Raw genomic sequence first — 11,543 nt, 5'->3', positions numbered from 1 at the left:
CTTACTACTAGACTGTCTTTTATTCTTCAGAAAATAAATCCCGCTCATTCAATTGATGCCAAAATATACAAATGTTTAACAAAATCAGACCTATAATAATTTACAAACGGATGAATACAGACTGGAAAAAATTGTATAAATCAATATTTTTAAAAGGACGGAAATATCTGAGTATTTATAACAACATCTTCTAATATAAAATTATAAACCAATCAAGCTGCAGTTCGTATAATTATGTGTGTTACTTTTACAAAATAATAAACTATTTTTCATTTTAGAAACTATTTTGGACGGATTGTTTTTAAATCAGTTTGGAAAAAATTTCAAAATGAAAACATAAGGCCGACACCATTAATAATGTTTTAAGTTTAAAGCCATTGGACCCTTTCAGTAAACAGTATTGTCCAAGGCCCACACTTCGTGTATCACAACTTCTATATAAAATAAACCTGTGAAAATTTGGGCTTAATCGGTCAACGGAGTCGGAAGAAAATATTGGAAAAACCCACCCTTGTATCCGCGCGTTTCGCCATGGCATGACATGTGTTTAAAATAAATTTGTAATTCTCGTTAACGAGAATTGATACTGTTTTACTGTTTTCTCAAAAAGTAAAGCATTTCATGGAATAATATTTCAAGAGAAGTATTTCACCACTACCTTCTGTAAACCCTGTAAGTTATTTGTAAATCTGTGAACTTTTTCTTTTTTTTCTGTACCGAAAGGGTCCAATGGCTTTAAGTCAATATACTACAAAATACAAAAAGAAAATTTGCAATTCTACATTAGTAAGTAATTCTGAGTAAGTTCTTTAAAGGAGGATAGTGCTGGAGTAAATGTTAGTCCAAATATAAAATATATCTACAGAGCGTCGAAAACTTAGAGTACAATTATGGTAACTATCTAATCTGTGTACAATTTGAAAATTTACCATTGTATTTTAAGTGTATACGAAAGAAGAAAAATCTAACAACACAAATTAATACATCAGGCGTCTTAATTGGTGTCCCCTTCGTTGTAAAGCCTGCTGTCTGTTTATAATCAAGAAAATTATCACTCTTTTGAGGTCCTAAAATCAAGCAACTGAAAGCACACAACTTTGTGTGACAAGGGTATTTTTTCTTCCATTATTATCTTGCAACTTCAACCACCAAAATTTAGCAATTTTTCGTAGGTTTGTTATTTTGTGCGGAAGCTGAGATACGACAAGTGAGAAGACTGGTCTTTGACAATAACCAAAGGTGTCCAGGGGTGGATTTCACAAAGGTAGTCCTAACTTAGGACTAGTCCTAGGCAATGCTAAGAGATAGGACCAGGCCTAAGTTAGGATGGGTTGCTGGTCCTAACTTAGGACCAGTCCTATCTCTTAGCATTGGCTATAGGACTAGTCCTAAGTTAGGATACCTTTGTGAAATCCACCCCTGTGTCTTTAAGTGCTGAAAAGTCTGAGTGTATCATTTTCCCAAAGCTATTACAAAAAAGAATTTGTATAAAATAAAAATAAAAATTCTCGGCTAAAAAAAGGATACCTACTATATGCTTTATAATGCTCTGCAAGTTTTCCACTTGGCTATTCAATCATTTTGTCCAGCACACTTCCAGTTTGGCAGTTCAGTGAAAATAGCCCACGGTCACGGCAACTTGTAGAGCATGATAGATTTTGCAGCGATAGTTAGACTGGACGAGACGTCTACAATATTGTTCCCTTTTACGACTCACTTCCCACGCTTTTTGTCTCGTGCGGACTGCGGGCGAGAACCTGATGACCCAGCGCCCTCGCCTAACTTGCCTAAGACATCCACAACGTTACCCATGATCTCCTGTTGAGGGTAAACATATCAAGAAAAAATTGTCACAGGAATGGACCCCAACATTATTTTTTTAAATACTGCAATGTTCTCAACATATTTTACGCAAATTTATATTTGGCCAAGGAACATGTTAATATCCAACGAGTGATAAACCACACAAGATACTGACTGGGTAAATTTTGGTATTTTTTCCTATAGCTTCGGTGTCTACAAAAGTCTATCCACACTCAAAACTAAATCTTGAAGATTTCTGAACCCGTCAGTGGTCAGTGCAGGCCTTATACTTCACGGAGGCAACGAAGGCGATTGCCTCCATGTCCCCTGGTCATTGCCTTGGTGCACTTGAAATGCTCCAGTACAAATTTACAATTTCATCATAGGGTGCCCTTTTCCAAGAAGAAAATGCCTTGGTGCCCTTGCCCTTTCAAAAACGAAGCATACAGGCCTGTCAGTGGTTTAAAGTCAGGGGTCACTAGGGTCAAGCCGTTAGACTGCAGGACTTACAATCACAAGGTTGTGGGTTTGAATCCCTCCAAGCTAACGTCTGATTTCATAATGAAAAGAATAAGTATTGTTGTTTAGTTACTGAATCACTATGTATGGATTTGTGCAATTTATAATCATAGATGTAATTGTAATTGTGGGAGTTTGCCGAATTCCCTTGACGAGAAGATCATCTAAACAAACAAACTTTCTCACTTACCTCATTGTCTGCAAAGCGTGTCTTGATGTCTTTGAGAACGCTGGCAACATTTAGTTTCTTCAGAGCTATGAGACCATCATCTGCAGATCAGACAGTGGATCGGAATTTAGGAGTGCAATGCGCTACAGATGATTTTTATCTAGTTTATCTTTATTTACATGGGACCTACGGCGTCTGTGCCACGCTCACCATTTTTGGTTTAACGTGTAAACACCGCATCGCCTAACATGCCCACTTCACTGAATAACTCACAGTGACAATAACCACCAAAATGGCTCATCCAAGATTATTCTGATGATGATGTCAGGTGAACTGGGTCAATACCACCCTTCGGAAGCCCCTTGCACTTTGCCTCACTTTGTTGCTCAACTTTTTCAGTATTTTTTCCTGGTTGTGAATCCTTCTCAACCAACCCAGCTGAGCCAATGTTCCGTTCTGCTTTTTTTAACAATACTCTATGAACCAAACTTCTACTAGACGCCTTTGAAAGCTTACAGGAAAGTGTGCCTTACAGATGCTATCGAGGGGTAGTAATATTCAAAGCGCACTGATCATTCTTTTGAATAGACCCTTCGCATATGTAAATTGCACATAGCGCGTGCGCACTTCGTTTTTGGTTTGCAAATTGAGGGAATATCGCGCTGTTTTGTACACGGCTAACGCGTCTGCTTAGTGCACGGCCCTATGGCATTTGCCAATCAATACGGTATGAACGCATGCGCGAATGTAATTAGCATATTTCATGGGAGGATCAAAAGACTGATCCACTATACTCTGCCCCATTGCGTATTGACCAATCACAATGCAACGAAGGTCCAACAAATAACGTCCGACATGCATGCGCGTATCTTGGCGCGCACGGCAGAGCAGTGCAGAAAGGCATTGGAGAGGCTCACGTGTTCTTGCTCACACGTGCGTCGTGGGCGGAGCCTAATGGATCAGCTATTGCGCTAAATAAGAATCTGTTTTTATTCATCCTGCATTGCAACCTCTTACCTATTTCAGATATCTCCATGTAAAAGCAGCATGCATTCTCAGCCACGTCAGGGTCATCATGATGCTGCTTGTACGCTGCCGTTATCACCTCTATCCCAGTCTTGCCTTCCTCGTTCTCCTGCAGGGCTGCGTAGGCACTCTCTTCAGACTCGCTCACGAGGCTGGCGAGAGCCATGCAAGCATTCTTCACTACGTCAGAATTCTGCAAGAAAATTACAGCTCTGTTAAAAGCCTATAACACGCAGAGAAACTGTGCAGCTTTGATGAGCTGCATGGGCTAACAGGATTCTTTGGTTAAGTGGGTCGGAGATAACGCCCAACATCACAAGGCTCTTCACAATCACTTCAAGGTGAGGGCTTCACTCTGTCGCCAGGGGCCGCTGCCACCTACTCCTGGGGCTGAAACAGGGTTACCCCCTTCACAGTCCGTGAAGGAGAAAGGCATGGGTACCATCCACTAAGAGCCTGGTCAGAAGAGTAGAATGCATTACTTTTCCAACTTTTTAACAAAGCAATCAGTGCCTTGTGTGTAGCACTGTATACTCAGTACTTTCCCGAGTCCTGTGAAAAAATCACAGGGGATTTTACTCGGATGGGATTCGAACCCACGACCTTTGCAAATTTAACATCTATTAAATCAGTGCCTTGCTAGAGGGCACTCCACTGCTTACAACACCAGAGCTTGGGTCCGGTGAACTAAACCGCTCGGCCACGACAAGCCACAAAACTGAAGTGAATAATTTACCTGAACATGTGTTTGGATTGCCTTCAAGAACAGTTCAGCTGCACTGTGTTCACCCATCGTCTCAATGTTCTCATCTAACGGAAGAAACAAAGCAATTCATTAATAGGTTCTAAAGCATTTTTGTGATAAAAAAGTTAACCCCTTTAACAGGCTGCATACTCCCACCAGGGAGCTGAGATGGTTTAAGGAGTGATTTAAGGCCCAGTGACCAGGGTTAATCATGTGAAGCGCTTTGGACCGCCCTCCGGGTGTGAAAAGTGCTATATAAAAACGGGTTATTATTATTATTATTGAACATAGGGCTAAAAACATCAGTATACAATGTCTTGTTTATCCTGTCTTGTTTGGCCACAACAACCACTACAAACGGGTTAAATTGGGGAAATAAATTGTTTGTACCTTCCAGTGAGAGCCCCCATAGTGCAGTACATGCTGAATCGATCACACTAGCAGAGTCCATGTGAGTACTCATGGCGTTTATTAAATCCCTGACTCCACTCTCCTCTCTGATGATGCCGAGGTTATTCTCTGCAAAGCAACGACAGCCAAATTGTTGAAGATTATATGTCCTTGATGTTTCAGACTTATGTTTCCCTATTCCTAACCCTAAAGCCCGGTTCATAATTCCTGCGAATGCGTAGCGAATTTGACGTGAATTTGACGTCACAACCCTCCTTCCGCAGCGATATTCACAAGTGAGTTGAGCAGAGTTGAACTGCTGCGAATTTTTCGTTGCGAATGTGTGACATCAACATTCCTATCGCATTCGCAGGAAGTATGAACCGGGCTTAACACTAACTTTGTAATACAAGGGGGTTGTCGGAATGCCAAGTGACAAATCACTGTGACAAATGCTCTGTCCATAACAGTTTTATCTCGACGCATACTTGTTTTGGGTGTACATCCGGGCTATAATATGGATATTTGTTGCTTTCAAGTAACGATTTGTAAGAGTTGTGTTTTGTGTTTGCAAGGTTTTTTACCCAAAATACATGTGTAAATTCAGTCTGCAGTGATCTTCATTTATTGTTAATGTTCGTTGTGTGAATATTTTTCCTTTTTTCCTTGGGGTGGGTGGAGGGCAGCGTATGGGTAGAGATGTGAGCAAGGGAGAAGCTGCCCTCGTTCCTTTAAACTTACCATGAATTGTGAGACAAGAGAGGGCGCTGCAGCCATTTGCACATATTTCAGCTTCGTTGGGTAATCCTCTCATTGCAGCTAAGATATCTTGAATGCCCCCATGAGATCCAATCAGGCCCGCTGTTTGCTCTGGTAACAATATGGAAAGAAAAACGAAGGGAAAAAAATAACACTTGCTGCTTCGTTGCCGTAATTTCATCTAAGCTATTTAACTACTTTTAATTTTTAACTTTTCAACAATTTGTGGGGCAATTAAAGGGTCTGGGTTCTCTTTGTAGGACAAAAAACACAATGTCCACAGATTTATATTAAACTTACACAGTTTGAAGATTATGATATAGTAGAAAGCTACCCTGAAAATATGACTTGCTGAGGTGCTGTAGTTTTTGAGAAATGAGTAAAACAATGTCATGAAAATACTTTTCATCTCATGGATCATAAGACAAAAATTATTTTAGCATGTAAAAAACGTATTTTCGTGTCATTGTTTTACTCATTTCTCGAAAACAACAGCACCTCAGCAACTAATATTTTAAAGTACCCTTTCTACCATCTTAATCTTCAAACGGTGCAAGTTTAATGTAAATCTTTGGACATTAGGTTTTGTGTTACGAAAGGTAAATCTAAGGTAAAACAAAATTCATCTAGTGGCCCCCCAGCAGATTTCGAACTGGAGTCCTAAAGGTGAAAGACGACAAAATTACCACCAAAATTTACACCATTCTCACTATGGAAGCACTTCATGAGAATATGTACTCTTGTTTGGGAGTCAAGAATATTAAAAAATAAAGTTGGACAGATAGTGTTATGATGCTCACAAAACAGAAAACACTTACCGTTCATGGCCAGTGTCTTTAAAAGCAAGCAAGCTACACTCTGCAGTTCAGGTGATGCGCCGTGAGACTAAATAATAAGGGAAACAACAAAAGATGCTAATAAAGAATGGCTAACAACCACCCTCACAGCAAATTCAGCCTATTGCCAACGCACCTAACTGCGTGGCTCAGAAAGATCTGAAAAATGCTGACCACATTCAGATTACGATGTACACATCACACTCTATTCAACACACAAAAACAGTCATTTCGTTTCCAATTTACTGGCTTGTAGGTCTTTGTTATCTCATAACTTTGCATGGAACAATAAAGACATGACACATTGAAAGCTAGAGGGCTTTTCAGAAGAATCAGGGGTGAGAATCAGTACTAACAAAAAAGTCTGAAATTTTGATACAAATTCAAAGGTATGTTGGAATGATGGCATTTATACTGTTTGGTAACCCCTGGGGTTATAGATTCCAAGGAGCCTTTGGAAACAGTATCCAAAGCACTAGAGAAGTAAACCAAAGAGCAGGATTTCTGTATTTGTGGAACAAAATATTGTCGGATTTTCTTCACGAGGCCGACATACAAAGTCTGAATTCAGCCAAAAGTCTGAACAATCTCATCTCTGAAGAATGCAATGAGAGCAAGTAAACGCAGAGAGTTTATTTGCTCTCAGTCCCGGTCGGGTCGACCAAAGCTTGTGTCGGTCAGACCCGACCAGCGAAGATACATAACTACCACAGTTACTACTCACCTTCATGCTGAGTGTGACGCTTTTAATGAGGGCGCTAGAGAACAGAACATCATCGCCATCCTCTTCGGGATCAGCTGCGATAAATCAATACACATCTTTCAATAAAGTTCAATAACATTTACAAGGATCTAACTTTTGTCCAATGTCACTTTAAGTATCAAGTGCTTCAAAATGAACACAGCATTGAAGAAGAGTTTAATTTATTCAATTTTAAAAAAAAGACAAAGGGAACAATGCAAGACAAAGGGAACAATTCTGACAAAAAATGCTTCAAATTGAAAGACTAAAGCCCGCTTCATACTTCCTGCAAATGCTTCGTGCAATGCAAATTTCATTGCGTCACAAAGGGAAATGGAGCGCGTACCCATTGTTGAGTCACCAAAATTAGCTTCGCATTCGCAGGAAGTATGAACCAGGCTTAATCCCATTTAAACAAAACCATCTTTGGGAGTGAAGTGACATGACTCACCTGCCGATGCGAGGGTTAGGAGAAGTCGACAGGCCTGGACCTGTACCTTAACATCCTTCAAGTGATCTTTCATGAGAGTCAAGACCAGGTTCTTTGCATCATTATTTAACACAGGAGCTGCAGAGTAAAACAAACAGATAAGTCAATACTTTGATGTCATGTGTGGGAGTATGCTTTGTTAAATATATACCAACATGTTGCAACAAAGGGCTATACAAAGACGTTACGTGAGTGATGACGTACCCAGGTTTTTTTGTTTATGTTTCTGAAAAGCATCCGAGAATGGTATTCAAAATAACTGTCTTTAACGCAATGGACAAAAACTCCAATCTCAAGAATTTCTTTGTTAGCTGAATGTTTGTTTTAAAATGAATTTCATCAAAGATGGCTTGTTAGCGTTTTCATTAAAGTATGTCGGTTTAAGTATGATGGACTTACTCTTGAACGTGTTGAGATGGGTCAGGGCATTTGCTGTGGTGACCTCGTTTTCTCTATGCTTCTTCATGAATTCTGAAACAAGAATCATTCATATATATTTTTACCTATGTGAACTATTTTTTACTTGTAAATGTACTTTTTGAGGTATAAATCTCTTTAGAAAGAGCCGGTGTGGTATCTGCATTTCAAACAGTATAGACGATGTGACCTCTGACGTCACACGAAAACCATAATATGATTCGCGCACATACCTCCGGGCAAAACCTTTGTGTTTTGGCAGCCAGCTAGAAAGTGTACGTAATCTTACTATGACTACGCAACTCAGTGCCCGGCGAAACATGACGTATATAGTGTTTTGTCAACAGAGGGCGGTTTGAATGTAAACAAAGGTCACATCGTCTATACTCTGCTCGTCTCAGAATTTGATCCTGGAGACCCTCTGCAAAAAAAATGAAAACCTGCAATCAGAAATTATGTCTCACCTATGGCCGCAGGTATATCCATGTCTTTGGAAACAGCCACTGGAAATGAAATTAAAAAAAGGAGAACCAGTAGTTACACATGGAGCTGTAGAAGCACTGTTGGCTTACAAATTAACATAAAACATGCACGATTCGAGTTCTAGGTATTGAATGGTGAAAACAATGGTGCTGAAATGGGTGAGCAGTGAGTAAGGCTGCATCACGTTTCCACAGGTAAATCTTGGATTATTTCTTTAAGATGGAGTTACTTACATGCAGCCTCTTGCTTGGCTTTCTTCTTCTGTACAATATGTGACTGGCTAAGAGCAAGACACTCCTTGATGTAGGGGAGTTCTACCAACTCCCTGCAAGGAAACAAAAACAAGGGTTCATCATACTGCATGATACTCAAGATTTAATTGTTTAAATTTTTTGATCTTCTCAGTCAGGTTGGCGTGGGGTGGATTTAACAAAGAGTTTGGACTGATATTTTCTCTAGGTAGGACAAGCGAGTAGGACTAGCCTAAAGTTGTCTTACTAACCCCTAAACAGTCCTTGGATAAGTCCTAAGTTAGTACTCCCTTTTTTGAAATCGACCACAATGTTCAAATTCTGCTGGGGGAACTATGTGTATGTGTTCTTGGCTAGTATAGTGATTATTAAAGTTCGCTTTTCTGAGAGCCCTTTTGATTCGAACCTGGGTCCTAGAAGTGGAAGGCGAGGAAGATACCCCCTGAGCAATCAACTTTACAACTTTCTTGATAATGTGACGGGTAAGATCGAGTATGAATAAAAAATATTGCAAGATATTGACTTACGTTGCAGTGGGTCTCTGCTGGAAGTTCTTACGTAGCATTGTGCGGATCAACTGGGCCAAATTTGGAGAGTAATCCTATGAAAAAAAAATCATATCAAAATAACTCATCCAAACATAAAACAAATTGAAGGTGAATTCTAGTCACTTTTGCCTCTTTGCAAACCAGATATTGACCCCTTGCAAGCGTTACATGCGGCGACTGTGCCACGCTCACCATTTGGGTGGGCACATAGGTTTTGGTGTTAACGTCAACTAGCCTTACATGCGCCCTTCACTGAATAACGCACAGTGACATTGCCCACCACATCCAAGATTATTCTGATGATGACGTCAGGTGAATTGGGTCAATAGACCCTTGTTGCACAAAGCGCAGCGCAATCGCAAATGCCTATCCTGTCCACCATCTTAGTAGTCAAAATTGTGCACAAAAGATTTGACTCCCAAAAATGATGGAAGAAATTATTGGCAGATAAGCAGGAATGTTCTGTTTTAAGCAAGTTTTTGTGCTTACAAGATTAAGTGAGGCATCAAGACTTCCCTCACTCATTTTGAAACTGCCTTTGGGTGAAAAAAAACACATCATTTACGTGTACCTCATCAATTTGGTTCTGCATTTTCCCGCCTTCCTTACCTCTTGAACCTTCTCTAAGATTCCCTCCAGTAGGTTGATAGATTGCTTCATGTCAAACAGGACTGCATTCACGTTGGCGCGCTGTGAACAAAAAGAAACACAACACATTATTATTATTTTTATTTTATTGTTTCTGTTTTTTCTATGTGTTGTGTTTTTGTTTGTGTTTTGTTTTACTGCGCCTTGAACACCCAGCAGGATGGATATGTGCGCATTACAAGTTAATTTTGGACATTTCAAGTAAAAATTGTGCGTCTTGTATCATACATATCTTTAGTGCTGAAGTAGGTAAAACATAACATAAGTTACCGAGGAATTGCCCAAAGAATGAACTAATGGCCAACCTTCTTTTGACCTTTAGCTGAGGGCGCCCGACTTAAACGACATCACATGCTTTATGTCTATCACATTGGGATTTGCTTTCGGAACACGGTTGTATTAAGGGCGCAGTACTGGAATTAAATCACTTACATCTAGAAATCTGCAGGTTGCCATTTCCAGAATAATGCATCCTAGCGACCAGACGTCACTCCGCTCATCGTATGGTCTTTCTAGTACCTCAGGAGCCATCCATATCATAGAACCTTAGGGGGCAAACATTTACCACATAAGTAATTTAAAAATGATAACAATAAAGAGGGCATTTAATTAGGTACACTTAATGTGAAATCGGTACAAGTTACCAAACACCTTCGTTCTCGACTTTGGAAAACAATGGCTGAAAGAAGTTGGAATTGGTAACACAGAAAAAAAAAATTGGGGGGGGGGGGGGGGAATAAGTAATAGTAATTAGAAATAATTCATTTCAACAACTTGAACCAGTTATGAGGGAGTATTAATCTTTAATAGTCTTATATAGGCGAGTGTCCTGTGATACTCGGCAGAAGTGAAAGACGTTTTCCAGACGCAAAGTCAACATTTGAACATCTTAGAAGTAAAATTATTCAACTGAAAAAGACAGCAGGACTAGTCTGCTCCTCCTAACTGGGCCTGTGGTTCAGTGTTAAATTCATGCCCTACATACAGGTCTTCCCGAGGGTATTTTTTCAGAATTTTCTTGTAAGTTCCTCACCAACGGTGGTCCTTGTTTTTGTGCGTGCATCTCCCATGACTGTAGCTACACCGAAATCTCCCAGACTCACGTCCAGCTTTTCGGTCAGAAATACATTGCTTGGTTTGAGGTCTCTGTAAATAATAATATGAATAAGAAGAATAACTAGTCATTATATAGTGCATTTTACAATAGCGTATCAATGCGCTTTACGTTACTGCCCTGGTCACTGGGCCAGTAACATTCCTTTTATCTTTCTCAGCTCCCTGAAGACTGTACAGCACGAGCTGCCGTGGCGCTCGAAAAGGCTTTTTCAAATACAGTATTAACATCTGTCCTCGCAGGTACCCATACCCATGGGTGAAGAGAAGCAATTACATTAAAGCATCTTGCTCGAGCTCCCAAGTGTCATAACTGGGTTTCGAAACCCACACTCATTCTCAATGACATGACCTCCAGAAGACAACAAAAGCAGACGAGGAAAATTGATTAAAATGTCTTATGACCTCATCATGACAACTCTTTTCTTACCTGTGAATTACTTTTTTGTCGTGAACAAAAACCAATGCCTCGATCATCTGCCCAATCCATTTCTTCAAAACCTGAAATATTAGAAGAAGAAAAACCCAAACAGTATTGTATCCAGACTATACAATGAATTGGAAACTGTTGCAGTAAAAAAAATAAACCTCTTAATTCAAACTT

General features: G+C 39.9%; 1 protein-coding gene across 1 annotated transcript in view; it reads right to left on the bottom strand.

Moving 5' to 3' along the window:
- Positions 1–11,543, bottom strand: part of LOC139948490 (serine/threonine kinase-like domain-containing protein STKLD1) — a 41,126-nt gene continuing 29,583 nt past the window's right edge. The window contains exons 6-22 of the mRNA XM_071946647.1: positions 11,370–11,440; positions 10,860–10,972; positions 10,259–10,371; positions 9,788–9,868; positions 9,158–9,231; positions 8,613–8,704; positions 8,361–8,399; positions 7,879–7,950; positions 7,441–7,557; positions 6,972–7,045; positions 6,230–6,296; positions 5,394–5,522; positions 4,653–4,781; positions 4,254–4,327; positions 3,509–3,710; positions 2,513–2,592; positions 1–1,818 (exon numbers count right to left, since the gene is read on the bottom strand). Of these exons, the coding sequence (XP_071802748.1) occupies positions 1,714–1,818; positions 2,513–2,592; positions 3,509–3,710; positions 4,254–4,327; positions 4,653–4,781; positions 5,394–5,522; positions 6,230–6,296; positions 6,972–7,045; positions 7,441–7,557; positions 7,879–7,950; positions 8,361–8,399; positions 8,613–8,704; positions 9,158–9,231; positions 9,788–9,868; positions 10,259–10,371; positions 10,860–10,972; positions 11,370–11,440 (1,632 nt within the window). The 3' untranslated portion in view covers positions 1–1,713. The remainder of the gene's footprint in view (positions 1,819–2,512; positions 2,593–3,508; positions 3,711–4,253; positions 4,328–4,652; positions 4,782–5,393; positions 5,523–6,229; positions 6,297–6,971; positions 7,046–7,440; positions 7,558–7,878; positions 7,951–8,360; positions 8,400–8,612; positions 8,705–9,157; positions 9,232–9,787; positions 9,869–10,258; positions 10,372–10,859; positions 10,973–11,369; positions 11,441–11,543) is intronic.

The sequence above is a fragment of the Asterias amurensis genome, chromosome 15 (assembly GCF_032118995.1).
Source record: "Asterias amurensis chromosome 15, ASM3211899v1".
NCBI lineage: Eukaryota > Metazoa > Echinodermata > Asteroidea > Forcipulatida > Asteriidae > Asterias > Asterias amurensis.
This window is presented reverse-complemented; position numbering and strand designations above follow the sequence as displayed.